General features: G+C 40.5%; 1 protein-coding gene across 4 annotated transcripts in view; it reads right to left on the bottom strand.

Annotated features, from left to right (window-relative positions):
• hmbox1b (homeobox containing 1 b) overlaps positions 1-16145 on the bottom strand; it is a 48058-nt gene that overhangs the window by 16764 nt on the left and 15149 nt on the right. For all 4 annotated transcript variants that reach the window (XM_062034700.1, XM_062034701.1, XM_062034702.1 and 1 more), the window contains exon 2: positions 10804-11448. In XM_062034700.1, coding sequence (XP_061890684.1) covers positions 10804-11447 — 644 coding nt within the window. In that variant the 5' untranslated portion in view covers position 11448. The remainder of the gene's footprint in view (positions 1-10803; positions 11449-16145) is intronic.

The following is a 16145-nucleotide window of genomic DNA, read 5'->3' as shown; positions in this document are numbered from 1 at the left end:
AAACAAAATTCCAACTCTGAAAAGTGACATGACATATGACATTCAAATCAAACAGCATTTTTGTTGCAACATTAAAGTAGGAGTGTCCAAAAAATTAGATTTTTGAATTAATCGCGATTCTTATTTGTAACGATTCTTAATAGATCAAAAGAAAAACAAATCCAAACTCCTCACAGAGCTAAGAAAGAATCTGACGCTCGAGTCAACGTAAACAACACACATCCAAGTTCGCCTGAGCACTTGTTAAGCAGACTTTTCAAAGACAAGTGAGTCATCCAGCTTCAGTATCCGTCCAGACTCTTGCAGCACTGCTAAAATTAGAAAAGCCTGTATCGACACCAGTGAATCGATGTGTGACACGCTGCTGAACAAGAGTGGAAAGCAGATGAAAGGAGGACAGGCGATGGACGTCAACTCTGAAAAGGCCAAAATGTAGTTCTTGCTTCAAAGTGAGGAAGACTGCAGGACATAACACCTGAGGAGCCGACACGTGGACAGGACAAGGGCTCGAATGTTGCTTAACGTCTTGGGCTCTCTAAGAAGGCCATTGAACTTAAAGAAGCAAGCGTGAGGAACAGTAGCAGTGCGGTGAGGACGTCCTGAGGTCTAAACGCCGGCTCTGAAGACGTGAAAGCATCAGACGGTAATGCGTAAAGTGCTTGGAGGCTGGGGAAAAGGTGGCTAACGGGAGGATACTGATGGACTGTAATGATCTCTAACTAAGTACTGAGCCGATACTTTGAGCAAGACCTACTCTATTATTATTGGATGTTTTGTGACTTCATTCCTAAAGTGGGACTGCATTTTCGCTCCCCAACACCCAGCGGAAGAATCATGTTCCTTGCAGAAGTAAGTATTGGCCTGCAGTCTCATTCCAAACAGGAACAACATAAAGTGGCAACAAATATTTCAATAATGAATAAAGCAAAAGTGCTTTCTGGACCAAAAATCACTTCATATTCACTACGGTTACCATAACTGAGGTATTGTGTAGAAATGTGTGGGATTATTACATACAAGAATTGTGTTACAGAAGAGAGCGGTGAGAATAATACATAATGTTAGCTACAGACAACATACAAATGCTTTATCTATGGAATCTAAATTATTACAATTTTATGATTTGGTGCAGCTGCATGCAGCGAAAATGATGTCCAATCATAACCTGCTACCCAAGAATGCACAACAACTCTTCTCAACAAAAAAAGAGAAACATAACCTTAGATGTAAAACATCTGTATGCACTTAAGACATTTAGCATATCAGTATGTGGAAGTAAATTATGGAGTGGATTAAGCAAAGAAAACAAACAATGTACTAATATGACTCAGTTCAACATGCTGTTCAAACTACCAGTGTTTATACCAAGTACAAAGAAGCCAAATGTTGATGAAAATTGTATATACCCTATTTTTCGGACTATAAATTGCACTGGAGTATAAGTCGCATTTTTTGGGGAAATGTATTTGATAAAACCCAACACCAAGAATAGACATTTAAAAGGCAATTTTAAATAAATAAAGAATAGTGAACAACAGGCTGAATAAGTGTACGTTATATGAGGCATAAATAACCAACTGAGAACGTGCCTGGTATGTTAATGTAACATATTATGGTAAGAGTCATTCAGATAACTATAACATATAGAACATGCTATACGTTTACCAAACAATCTGTCACTCCTAATCGCTAAATCCCATGAAATTGTATACGTCTAGTCTCTTACGTGAATGAGCTAAATAATATTATTTGATATTTTACGGTAATGTGTTAATAATGACTATGAAAAAAACTGCGACTTATAGTCCGAAAAATACGGTAACTCATCTCATTATGAGAATCAGAATTGATCTGAAGACTTATAATGAGAACTTCTGTATTTGGAACTCACTGTAGAATGTAAAGTGTGTTACAAGATGACAACAGGAAGTGAACACGCGCGTTAGAAATTCATATGAAGTAGAAAAGCGGTAGGATTAAATAAGCCTTGCTTCTTCCTACTCCTTTTCGGACATGTTTTAAAGAGAAATGAGAATCTGCAAGCTATATGATGTATCACAAGTAAATTGTAGAGATGTCCGATAACATCGGACTGCCGATATTATCGGCCGATAAATTCTTTAAAATGTAATATCGGAAATTATCGGTATCGGTTTCAAAAAGTAAAATTTATGACTTTCTAAAACGCTGCTGTACGTAGTGGTACACGGACGTAGTGATAAGTACATAGCGCCAATAAACCTTAAAAGGCACTGCCTTTGCGTGCCGGCCCAGTCACATAATATCTACGGCTTTTCACACACACAAGTGAATGCAATGCATACTTGGTCAACAGCCATACAGGTCACACTGAGAGTGACCTTATAAACAACTTTAACACTGTTACAAATATGCGCCACACTGTGAACCCACACCACACAAGAATGACAAACACATTTCGGCAGAACATCCGCACCGTAACAACATAAACACAACAGAACAAATACCCAGAACCCCTTGCAGCACTAACTCTTCCGGGACGCTACAATATACCCCCCCCCCTACCCCCCTCAACCTCCTCATGCTCTCTCAGGGAGAGCATGTCCCAAATTCCAAGCTGCTGTTTTGAGGCATGTTAAAAAAAATAATGCACTTTGTGACTTCAATAATAAATATGGCAGTGCCATGTTGGCATTTTTTTCCATAACTTGAGTTGATTTATTTTGGAAAACCTTGTTACATTGTTTAATGCATCCAGCGGGGCGTCACAACAAAATTAGGCATAATAATGTGTTAATCCACGACTGTATATATCAGTATCGGTTGATATCGGAATCGGTAATCAAGAGTTGGACAATATCGGACATCTGTAGTTGTGTTCCAAGTGGGCGTTGTTGCGGTGGCGCACATTCGGCAAAGTGGCTTCTTGGTGTTGAACCAAAGGTTTAAACAGAAATATTCCCACACCGGTGCGGCGGCATTTGGTTTTGTGTACATTTTGTTAGCTGCAACATGCTAACTAGTTGCACTGTGTGATGCTAACAGGCCAGCGAACCCGCCTCGCTGGACAAAAGACGCTTCATGAGGACATGATAATTCACCAATTTCACCCCCTTCTTTTCATTTCGCTACGGTGTAGCGTAGCCGCTAAAGGTGACAAAGAGCGTGAATGCTCTTGAAGCATGCACATGGCGATTTATCCAAGCTGGAAAACTTACTGACTTTCATCTTCATTTATAGTCAGTAAATTGGCTTATGGAATATCGGCCTAGATACCATACCATACCAAGTTTAGCTTTGATGGGGTATCCATTCCCTATGGCAACACATTTTTTCAGTGTCAGAACATTTATTTCTGTGAGTTGCATTCATTTTTCACCAAGATTGATGATGGGAGAGTCAGACCACTTTCCTCGCTGTCCTTTTCTTTCTTAATCATGTGTTGGGACAGTTCTTAACACGGCGACCATATAGTACAACATTGAAATATCAATACAATTCACTATTGTTTATATACTCATTTTAACATCTGCAGCTTATGTGACTTTGTAGCATTTTTACGTCACTTGAAAAGAACTTTACGGCTAGAGCCAGCAGGAGCATGGGTATCAATGGAAGCTAAACTAACAAAAACCGAAGCGGAATTAATGCCAAAAGAAAGAAGTCCTTTGGATGAAAAAAGTCAGACATGGAGCAAACAACAGAAGTCTCCAAAACATGTTACAAGGGACTTGTTAGTGACATGTTTATTCATGTCTCGCACTTGAAGAGACGACATGAAAGGCCTACTGAAATATGAATTTTTTTTATTTAAACGGGGATAGCAGATCCATTCTATGTGTCATACTTGATCATTTCGCGATATTGCCATATTTTTGCTGAAAGGATTTAGTAGAGAACAACGACGATAAAGATCGCAACTTTTGGTATCTGATTAAAAAAAAGCCTTGCCCCTACCGGAAGTAGCGTGACGTAGTCAATTGAAAGGCTCCTCACATTTTCCTATTGTTTTCAACGCAGCTAGAGCGATTCGGACCAAGAAAGCGACGATTACCCCATTAATTTGAGCGAGGATGAAAGATTCGTGGATGAGGAACGTTCGAGTGAAGTACTAGAATGCAGTGCAAGACATCTTTTTTTCGCTCTGACCGTAACTTAGGTACAAGCTGGCTCATTGGATTCCACACTCTCTCCTTTTTCTACTGTGGATCACGGATTTGTATTTTAAACCACCTCGGATACTATATCCTCTTGAAAATGAGAGTCGAGAAGGCGAAATGGACATTCACAGTGACTTTTATCTCCACGACAATACATCGACGAAACACTTTAGCTACGGAGCTAACGTGATAGCATCGTGCTTAACTGCATATAGAAACAAAATAAAGAAATCCCTGACTGGAAGGATAGACAGAAGATCAACAATACTATTAAACCAGGGACATGTAACTACACGGTTAATGCTTTCCAGCCTGGCGAAGGTTAACAATGCTGTTGCTAACGACGCCATTGAAGCTAACTTAGCAACCGGACATCACAGAGCTATGCTAAAAACATTAGCTATCCACCTACGCCAGCCTTCATCTGCTCATCAACACCCATGCTCACCTGCGTTCCAGCGATCGACGGTGCGACGAAGGACTTCACCCGATCACAGATGCAGTCGGCGAGACGGAGGAAGTTAAGGTGAGTTCGGCGGCTAACGCATCTGCTATCCATCTCTGTCTTCCTGGTTGTGTTGCTGTAGTCCGCCGCTAATACACCGATCCCACCTACAACTGTCTTCTTTGCAGTCTCCATTGTTCATTAAACAAATTGCAAAAGATTCACCAACACAGATGTTCAGAATACTGTGGAATTTTGAAATGAAAACAGAGCTTTTTTGTATTGTATTCAATGGAGTACCAATACTTCCACATCAACTGATTCAGTCACGCGCATACGTCATCATATCTAGACGTTTTCAACCGGAAGTGTGGCGGGAAATTTAAAATTGCAATTTATAAGTTAACCCGGCCGTTTTGGCATGTGTTGCAATGTTAAGATTTCATCATTGATATATAAACTATCAGACTGCGTGGTCGGTAGTAGTGGGTTTCAGTAGGCCTTGAAGAACAGTACAGAGACGGAGTTCAAGTGTGACTAAATACTAATCAAAACCATCAGGTCATGGAAATAAAAAGACACCAAAGTCTATGACAACATCAATTCATATTTGTAGACATGATCTAGGTACTAATGAAACTTCTTTGTCACATTTTGTCCTCCAAAAGTTTCATGCTGGGCGTGAATCCACAAAGGTGCGCTTTGTTGATGTTATTGACTTGTGTGGCGTGCTAATCAGGCATATTTGGTCAGTGCATGACTGCAAGTTAATCAATGCTAACATGCTATTTAGGCTAGCTGTATGTACATATTGCATCATTATGCCTCATTTGTAGGTATATTTGAGCTCATTTAATATTCTTTACTTTTATCCTCTTTGTATATAATTTAGTTTTGCATGTCTCATGACACATCATAATGTATGTAATATTGGCTGCATTTCAGATAGTTGTTTGTGTGCCATGTTGTTCCAGACCACAGCAAACATTACCTAGCTTGCCAAAGATTGTAATAAATCTATTAAAAGAAGACAGCCTGCCGTTTCCTTTAACTTGGACACACACATATATACCTTTGGTCATTAAAAGCCAGTAATTTCCAGGAGTTATCTCACCTTTTGAGTAGCCTGTGATTTACTAATGGTTTCTAATGTTGTAAAAATGTGTACAATAAATATTACATGTCAACATTTCTGTCAACGAAGATTTGCTTCAGTCTGCGACACAGTCATTTTGAATGTAGGCTACTATAACTCATGTAGACACTTACGTCGTGTGTTGTCTTCATTATAAGACTTATATACGGCTTTTCATTTTTTGCGGCTCCAGACAGATTTGTTTTTTGTATTTTTGGTCCAATATGGCTCTTTCAACGTTTTAGGTTGCCGACCCCTGGTCTAGAGTGTAGTCAGCAGTTCTGCGATGTGGGCGTACTTCAATATATCCCAGATATATCCGCGGGCAACCCTCTACAAAATGTGCAAATATAAAGGACAGTGGCGGCTTTTAAAGAGAGAAAGTGCAACTGGAGTAACAGCGCCGAGCAAGTCTGACGTCATGCTCGCTGCAGCTCACCTCTTTTGTCGGGGACATTGAGGGACTGAAGTAGTCTCTAAACACAAGTACAGTCTGTAATAACACCAGTAAAAGATGCTAGATTTGTTACTATTCCTTTTTAATAATGAAAAAGTCACTAAAAGCATCTAGACACTCGAAAAATTTTCAACAAAGTGGGATCTGAGCCGAAGATGTCGTTGTGGCTTGTGCACTTGAGACACTCGTGATTAAGGGCTATATAGATAACCTTTGATTGATTGATTGAATGATGCTAATACTAATTAATAATAACACAGATTTTCTTTTAAATGTATACATTTTTCAAGTATTTAAAAAAAAAATCATCATAGCAGCAGTGTTTCCCATAAACTGCCAAGATACCTGTGGCGGTGGGGGCGTGGCTATGGGCGTGGTCACCATGACATCATCGAGTAATTCGCATAATTTACTACAATGATATGATTTTGTCTAAAAAGGCTCAAAAAATGTATACTTACTAATTAATAATAACAGTTTTGTTTTAAACGTCCATCCATCCATCCATTTTACAATATAATTACAACACTTTATGTACATATTTATATACAGATTTGAACAATAAGTTATTCACTGAAATATATTTATTAATTGTGGTTCTTACAAAAAATATATCTTATAAAAATATAAAAGCTAAAATGTCTCTTAAAGCTCTGCCCCTTTAATTAGTGCATACTAAATAATTTAACTTTAGCCTACTACTACAACCATATTATTTACCAGCAACATAAAGTGAAACTGAGGCAGAGGTGTCCTGCCACAGTCAGTAACAAATAAACAGAAAACAGAAGTGGTGGTAGATAGACACAAAGCTTCATCAAACATCTCATCCACTGAACAAAGAGCTCCAAAAATCTTGATCCTACACTTCTCGTTTGTAAAGTAAATCTGAACAGCCGATATGGGCATCTACATCAACTATATGATTTGCCTGAGAAGCTGGACAGGACAAAAAATAATAATTTTGTGGCGGCCTTAATTCTTTCGTGGCGGGCCGCCACAAATAAATGAATGTGTGGGAAATACTGAGCAGCAAATTATACAAATTACACAATGACGTCAAGTGACCACACCCCTAACCACGCCCACACCGACACAGGTATCTTGCAATCTAGGGGAAACCCTGATATATCATTCTAAAATTCGCAGAGATGTGGTCGTTTGTGAAAAGTGCAACCAGTTTCAGAAGAAACAGGAGTGGATAAGGAGGAAAAAGGTGACAGACACAAAAATATTGTCATTCCATATGTATCAGGTCTATTTGAGAAACTCAGAAGATTTTTTAAGCAACACAACATCCCAGTACACTTCAAATCAGACAACACCCTGAGACAGAGACTGGTGCATCCTAAAGACCGGACACCCCACACCCACAAAAACAACCTGGTGTACATATCCTACCATGTCAGACCTACACTGTTTCAATGTCCATTTCTCTGTTCTCAATTGTTGATGACTGAAGTGATGATAACAACCAAACCTAACCCCCCCCTCCACATCCCGGATTGTAAATAATGTACATAATTCAATGTATATACTCTGATGATTATCTTGTGTGATGACTGTATTATGATGATAGTATATATCTGATAGTATATATCTGTATCATGAATCAATTTAAGTGGACACAAAAATATTGTCATTCCAATTGGTCACATTGAGTCTTAGATTGGTCACATCGAGTCTTAGATTGGTCACATCGAGTCTTAGATTGGTCACATCGAGTCTTAGACTTAGTTTGGTCACATCTAGTGGTTGGTTCCAAAACCCCAAATATTTATACTTTAATACCAGGAGGGTGTGCATGGGCAAGGATAAGTTAGGATTGCTTGTTTGCATCTCAACAGTTGTTTTTCTCACTACGATAGGGCGAAACCCATCCTTGCCCATGCACACCCTCCTGGTATTAAAGTATAAATATTTGGGGTTTTGGAACCAACCACTAGATGTGACCAAACTAAGTCTAAGACTCGATGTGACCAATCTAAGACTCGATGTGACCAATCTAAGACTCAATGTGACCAATTGGAATGACAATATTTTTGTGTCCACTTAAATTGATTCATGATACAGATATATACTATCAGATATATACTATCATCATAATACAGTTTCTCAAAAACGTATTCGAGTGTTACCATTTAGTGGTCAATTGTACGGAATATGTACTTCACTGTGCAACCTACTAATAAAAGTATCAATCAATCAATCAATCAATGCACTGATTCATATAATGGAAAAACAAAACAACCACTAAGCCGACACATGGCACAGCATAGATAGGCAAACTCTTCAGACCAAGACTCAGCTGTCTACCTGCGATAAGTTAGGATTGCTTGTTTGCATCTCAACAGTTGTTTTTCTCACTACGATAGGGCGAAACCCATTCTTGCCCATGCACACCCTCCTGGTATTAAAGTATAAATATTTGGGGTTTTGGAACCAACCACTAGATGTGACCAAACTAAGTCTAAGACTCGATGTGACCAATCTAAGACTCGATGTGACCAATCAAAGACTCAATGTGACCAATCTTAGTCTAAGACTCGATGTGACCGATCTAAGTCTAAGACTAGATGTGACCAATCTAAGTCTAAGACCAGATCTGACCAATCTATGCCTAAAACAAGATGTGACCAATCTAAGTCTAAAACTAGATGTGACCAATCTAAGTCTAAGACTAGATGTGACCAATCTAAGTCTAAGACCAGATCTGACCAATCTATGCCTAAAACAAGATGTGACCAATCTAAGTCTAAAACTAGATGTGACCAATCTAAGTCTAAGACTAGATGTGACCAATCTAAGTCTAAGACTAGATGTGACCAATCTAAGTCTAAAAATAGATTGACCAATCTAAGTCTAAAACTAGATGTGACCAATCTAAGTCTAAGACTCGATGTGACCAACCTAAGTTTAAGACTAAAAGATGCAATCGAAGTGGAGGCACGTAAACAAGACCGCCCATAAAATGGCGCATCCTGAAGAGGCGGTCAGAAAGCGGCTTATAAAACGGTGCACCTAATTTATGGATTTTCCTTCCCCAACCACCCTAAAGTTTTGTATTGAACAAATAGTTGTCATAGAACACTAACAGAGACACTGAAATGGTGTGGTATTGTTTGCGCCATGGCGCCATCTTTTGGACGTGTTTGCTCACTGCAGGTTGAAAGTGTACTTCCTGTTTTGTGCCTTGACCCGGAAGTATTCATCCACAGTGTTTCTATTCGTTAGGATTCTCCATTCATCACTCAAAGCAAAGTTTGTAAGTTTTACAATATAACTAAAACAATTCTTACTTACTAAACCGTCCCATGTGTGATGTCTGTGGGAGTGTTTTCATGCATAATTGCTATGGCTGCGAATCTTTGGGTTTCCCACGATTCGATTCAATATCGATTCTTGGGGTCACGATTCGATTCAAAATGGATTTTTTTCGATTCAACGCGATTCTCGATTCAAAAACGATATTTTCCCGATTCAAAACGATTCTCTATTCATTCAATACATAGGATTTCAGCAGGATCTACCCCAGTCTGCTGACATGCAAGCAGAGTAGTAGATTTTTGTAAAAAGCTTTTATAATTGTAAAGGACAATGTTTTATCAACTGGTTGCAATAATGTAAATTTGTTTTAACTATTAAATGAACAAAAAATATGACTTATTTTATCTTTGTGAAAATATTGGACACAGTGTGTTGTCAAGCTTATGAGATGTGATGCAAGTGTAAGCCACTGTGACACTATTGTTCTTTTTTTTTTTTAATTTATAAATGTCTAATGATAATGTCAATGAGGGATTTTTAATCACTGCTATGTTGAAATTGTAACTAATATTGATACTGTTGTTGATAATATTCATTTTTGTTTCACTACTTTTGGTTTGTTCTGTGTCGTGTTTGTGTCTCCTCTCAATTGCTCTGTTTATTGCAGTTCTGAGTGTTGTTGGTTCGGGTTTGGTTTTGGAATTGGATTGCATTGTTATGGTATTGCTGTGTATTGTTTTGTTGGATTGATTAATTAAATAAATAAATAAATAAAATAAAAATAAATACAATTTGAAATCGATTTTTTAAAAATGAGAATCGATTCTGAATCGCACAACGTGAAAATCGCGATTAGAATTCGAATCGATTTTTTCATGCTGTCGAAATGTGATGAAGCTAGCGTCGTTAGTGTTAGCTAATATGCTAACACATTTACGAGTGTCTTTGTCAGTATTATTAACTGACAATGGCATTCTTTCTGTATTGTTTCAGTTTCACAAATTCCTCTGTAATTTAATTCAAACGTCACCGTGGAGTTATTGAGTCTGTTTAGCTGATTGGAGAACTAGCCTCCGCAGCTAGTGGGTCCATGACGATGACTTCTGTTTTGTTTGATCAGCCGTTTTACTGCTGTGTTACAGACACCGTTGGGACACAATTAAGGTATGTAAATAAACATTTACTAAATCTTTCGTACCAGTATATATCTGTGACTTATACATGTAAACATATTTATTTCTCCTCAAATTTGGTCGGTGTGGCCCGGTAAATATGGTAATCCTAATATGACCCCTTTAAGCTGGGAAAGGCTATATTTGGAGAAAGGGTAAAAACAAGTTGAGTCGTTGTTGCTACTGACCTCATCAGCTCCTCCACCTTATCATCAACGTCTAGGTCATCTTCCGTAGCCTCAAACCCGAAGGTTCTTGCTGCTGCGGCGCTGTTCACCGGGTACCGAGGAGGAGATAGCTTCCCATTAGGTGTGGCGGCTAGGCTGTCACGCCCGTTCTGTGACAGCGCCACCAGCGACACAGGTGAGGGCAGGATGGTGGAAGGTGGCGGCGGCGCTGGAGGCGGGGACGTGTCGTAGCTGTTACTTGGCGAGGGCGAGAGTGCCCCGCCGGTTCCAAACTGGGTCTGCGTGGCGGTGGAGATCTTGGAGGTCGTAGAGGAGGCAGTGGTTGTGGAGTGGCCGCGTACAGCACTGTTGATGGCGCCAGTGTCGCCATTGCACATGGCGGAAGAGGTGGTGGTTGCCGAGGCAGTGTTGTTAGAGGCAGAGTTGTTGGTGCAGCTGTTGGTCCCGCCTACTACGTAGGAGGAGGAGGAAGAGGAGGAGAAAGAGGTGCGGCGACCAAACTTGTCGCCGTGCTCCCGGTCCAGCCGGTCCAGAGTTTCGAGTGCGTGGAGAATCTCCTGCTTGGTCATGCCTGAGCGACGCAGCCGCTGCAGCAGATCTATCTGCTCGATCGTGAAGCGCGGCTCCTCGCTGAAGTCCGACATCCTGAATGGAAACAGACGGGCTGTGAGACGGAGGAGAAGAAGAAAGAGCAGGAAATGCAGTGGAAGTGCGAGGAGACCGAAATAGATGAATGTATAGGCGAGGAGGAAATGAGAGGATTAAGGGGGTGGAAAAAGAAAGCAGTTGCGGATGGGAAGAGAAAATGTGAAGGATGAGGCAGAGAGGAAGGAAAGTGGAGAGAAATGTGTGAGAGAGAGAGAAAGAGAGAGAGAGAACAAAAACAAGAACAAAATAAAGCAGCCAGCAGATAAGAAAATTGAGAGCGAGAGACAGAAGTGTGAAAAGAAAAGGGAAGGGAGGGGCCAGGCATTAAAAAAAAAATCTTCTATTTTTGGGAACAAGTGAGAGACTCAAGCAGAGTGCAGGAGTCACCTTGACAGCTGATTCCATCTTCACATTGTGACTGCCGTGCTTTATGTGTGTGAACACACACACACACACACACATCATCACATTGTGACTGCTGTGCTTTATATGTGTGAACACACACACACACACACATCATCACATTGTGACTGCTGTGCTTTATATGTGTGAACAACACACACACACACGCACACACATCATCCCAGTGTGACTGCTGTGCTTTAAGTGTGTGCACAATACACACACATCATCACATTGTGACTGCTCTGCTTTAAGTGTGTGAACAACACACACACACATTGTGAGTGCTGTGCTTTAAGTGTGTGAACAACACACACACGTCACATTGTGTCTGCTGTGCTTTAAGTGTGTACACAACACACACACACATCATCACATTGTGATTGTTGTGCTTTAAGTGTGTGCACAACACAAACACACTTCATCACATTGTGACTGTTGTGCTGTGTGTGCACAACACACACATCTTCACATTGTGACTGTTGTGCTTTAAGTGTGTGCACAACATAATCACGTTGTGACTGCTGTGCTTTAAATGTGTGCACAACACTCACACATCATCACATTGTGACTGTTGGGCTTTAAGTGTGTGCACAACACACACTTCTTCACGTTGTAACTTCTGTGCTATAAGTGTGTGCACAACACACACACATCATCACCTTGTGACTGTTGTGTTTTAAGTGTGTGCACAACACACACACATCACATTGTGACTGTTGTGCTTTAAGTATGTGAACAACATCTTCACATTGTAACTTATGTGCTTTAAGTGTGTGCACAACACCCACATCTTCACGGTGTGACAGCTTTGCTTTAAGTGTGCACAACATCTTGACATTGTGACTGTTGTGCTTTAAGTGTGTGCACAACACACACATCTTCACGGTGTGACAGCGGTGCTTTAAGTGTGCACAACATCTTGACATTGTGACTGTTGTGCTTTAAGTGTGTGCACAACACACACACATCATCACATTGTGACTGTTGTGCTTTAAGTGTGTGCACAACACACACACATCATCACATTGTGACTGTTGTGCTTTAAGTGTGTGCACAACACTCACACATCTTCACATTGTGACTGCTGTGCTTTAAGTGTGTACACAACACACACGCATTGATTTTCATTAGCTATTTGCTATGCTACCAAATCAATGTGTAGATCAGACTGCGGTACATTGTACGGACGGGGATAATAAAGTTAAGGCGGAGGGAGTGTGTGTGTGCGTGCATGTGTGTGTAGTGTTGTGTTGTGTTAGGGAGGATGACTTAGTTTTGGTCGTACAGCCTGGCTCGGTTGGTAGAACATGCAAACAACTTGAGGGTTCCTGGTTTTATCCCCAGCTTCTGCCATCCTAGTCACGACCGTTGTGTCCTTGAGCAAGACACTTCACCCTTGCTCCTGATGGGTCGTGGTTAGGGCCTTGCATGGCAGCTCCCGCCATCAGTGTGAATGGATGAATGTGGAAATAGTTTCAAAGCGCTTTGAGTACCTTGAAGGTAGAAAAGCGCTATACGGGTATAACCCATTCATTCATTCATGTTACATGTGTTAAAGGCCTACTGAAATGAATTTTTTTTATTTAAACGGGGATAGCAGATCTATTCTATGTGTCATACTTGATCATTTCGCGATATTGCCATATTTTTGCTGAAAGGATTTAGTATAGAACAACGACGATAAAGATTGCAACTTTTGGTATCTGATAAAAAAAGGCTTGCCCCTACCGGAAGTAGCGTGACGTAGTCAGTTGAACATATACGCAAAGTTCCCTATTGTTTACAATGATGGCCGCATGAAGTGAGAGAGATTCGGACAGAGAAAGCGACAATTTCCCCATTAATTTGAGCGAGGATGAAAGATTTGTGGATGAGTAAAGTGCAAGTGAAGGACTAGTGGGGAGTTGAAGCTATTCAGATAGGGAAGATGCTGTGAGAGCCGGGGGTGACCTGATATTCAGCTGGGAATGACTACAACAGTAAATAAACACAAGACATATATATACTCTATTAGCCACAACACAACCAGGCTTATATTTAATATGCCACAAATTAATCCTGCATAAAAACACCTACGTGTTTGTTATGCTAGCTCCTCTGCTAGCTCCTAGCTCCATAGAACACGCCAATACAATTCAAACACCTGATCAACACACACAATCACTCAGCCCAAAAGACCGTTCACCTAACCCAAGGTTCATAAAGCTTATATATTTTTAAAAAGTTACGTACGTGACGCGCACATACGGTCAAGCTATCAAATGTTTAGCAACCAAGGCTGCATACTCACGGTACCTGATATTCAGCTGGGAATGACTACAACAGTAAATAAACACAAGACATATATTTACTCTATTAGCCACAACACAACCAGGCTTATATTTAATATGCCACAAATTAATCCTGCATAAAAACACCTGCGTGTTTGTTATGCTAGCTCCTAGCTCCTATGCTAGCTCCTAGCTCCATAGAACACGCCAATACAATTCAAACACCTGATCAACACACACAATCACTCAGCCCAAAAGACCGTTCACCTAACCCAAGGTTCATAAAGCTCGTATATTTTTAAAAAGTTACGTACGTGACGCGCACGTACGGTCAAGCTATCAAATGTTTAGCAGCCAAGGCTGCATACTCAAGGTACCTGGTATTCAGCTGGGAATGACTAAAACAGTAAATAAACACAAGACATATATTTACTCTATTAGCCACAACACAACCAGGCTTATATTTAATATGACACAAATTAATCCTGCATAAAAACACCTACGTCTTTGTTATGCTAACTCCTATGCTAGCTCCTAGCTCCATAGAACACGCCAATACAATTCAAACACCTGATCAACACACACAATCACTCAGCCCAAAAGACCGTTCACCTAACCCAAGGTTCATAAAGCTTATATATTTTTAAAAAGTTACGTACATACGCAAAAAAAAGTTGCGCACATACGGTCAAGCGATCAAATGTTTAGAAGCCAAAGCTGCATACTCACAGTAGCACGTCTGCGTCTTTGTCATCCAAATCAAAGTAATCCTGGTAAGAGTCTGTGTTGTCCCAGTTCTCTACAGGCGTCTGTGTATCGAAGTCAAAAGTCCTCCTGGTTAGAGTCTCTGTTATCCGAGTTCTTCCATCTTGACTGCATCTTTCGGGAATGTAAACAAAGAAGCGCCGGCTGTATACTGTTGTTGCTGACTACGTTCGAAAAATACGTCCATTTCGCACCGACAACTTTCTTCTTTGCTTGCTCAGCTTCTTTCTCCATAATGCAATGAACATGATTGCAACAGATTCACGAACACAGATGTCCAGAATACTGTGGAATTATGAAATGAAAAAAGAGCTTTTTCGTATTGGCTTCAATGTGGAAGGCATACCCGTGTTCCCCGGGCTACGTCACGCGCATACGTCATCCTCAGAGGCGTTTCGAACCGGAAGTTTAGCGGCAAATTTAAAATGTCACTTTATAAGTTAACCCGGCCGTATTGGCATGTGTTGCAATGTTAAGATTTCATCATTGATATATAAACTATCAGACTGCGTGGTCGGTAGTAGTGGGTTTCAGTAGGCCTTTAAACTTAGATTCTGCAGCAAAACAGGAAGTGTCACTGAGCAATGGGAGGGACACGCTAACAGCCAATCACCTAACATTATCAACTTGTGAAGTAAATTATATTTATTTGGTGCTTTTCTCTAGTGACTCAAAGCGCTTTACATAGTGAGATCCATTATCTTCATCTTTAAAGGCCTACTGAAAGCCACTACTACCGACCACGCAGTCTAATAGTTTATATATCAATGATGAAATCTTAACATTGCAACACATGCCAATACGGCCGGGTTAACTTATAAAGTGACATTTAAAACTTCCCGGGAAATATCCGGCTGAAACATCGCGGTATGATGACGTATGCGCGTGACGAAGTCCGAGTAACGGAAGTTATGGTACCCCGTAGAATCCTATACAAAAAGCTCTGTTTTCATTTAATAATTCCACAGTATTCTGGACATCTTTTGCAATTTTTTTAATGAACAATGAAGGCTGCAAAGAAGACAGTTGTAGGTGGGATCGGTGTATTAGCAGCGGACTACAGCAACACAACCAGGAGGACTTTGTTGGAGCGCTAGCCGCGCTAGCCGCCGACCTCACCTTGACTTCCTACGTCTCCGGGCCGCCAAACGCATCGGGTGAAGTCCTTCGTCCTTCTGCCGATCGCTGGAACGCAGGTGAGCACGGGTGTTGATGAGCAAATGAGGGCTGGCGTAGGTGGAGAGCTAATGTTTT

Source organism: Entelurus aequoreus, linkage group LG23 (assembly GCF_033978785.1).
Source record: "Entelurus aequoreus isolate RoL-2023_Sb linkage group LG23, RoL_Eaeq_v1.1, whole genome shotgun sequence".
Classification (NCBI taxonomy): domain Eukaryota; kingdom Metazoa; phylum Chordata; class Actinopteri; order Syngnathiformes; family Syngnathidae; genus Entelurus; species Entelurus aequoreus.
This window is presented reverse-complemented; position numbering and strand designations above follow the sequence as displayed.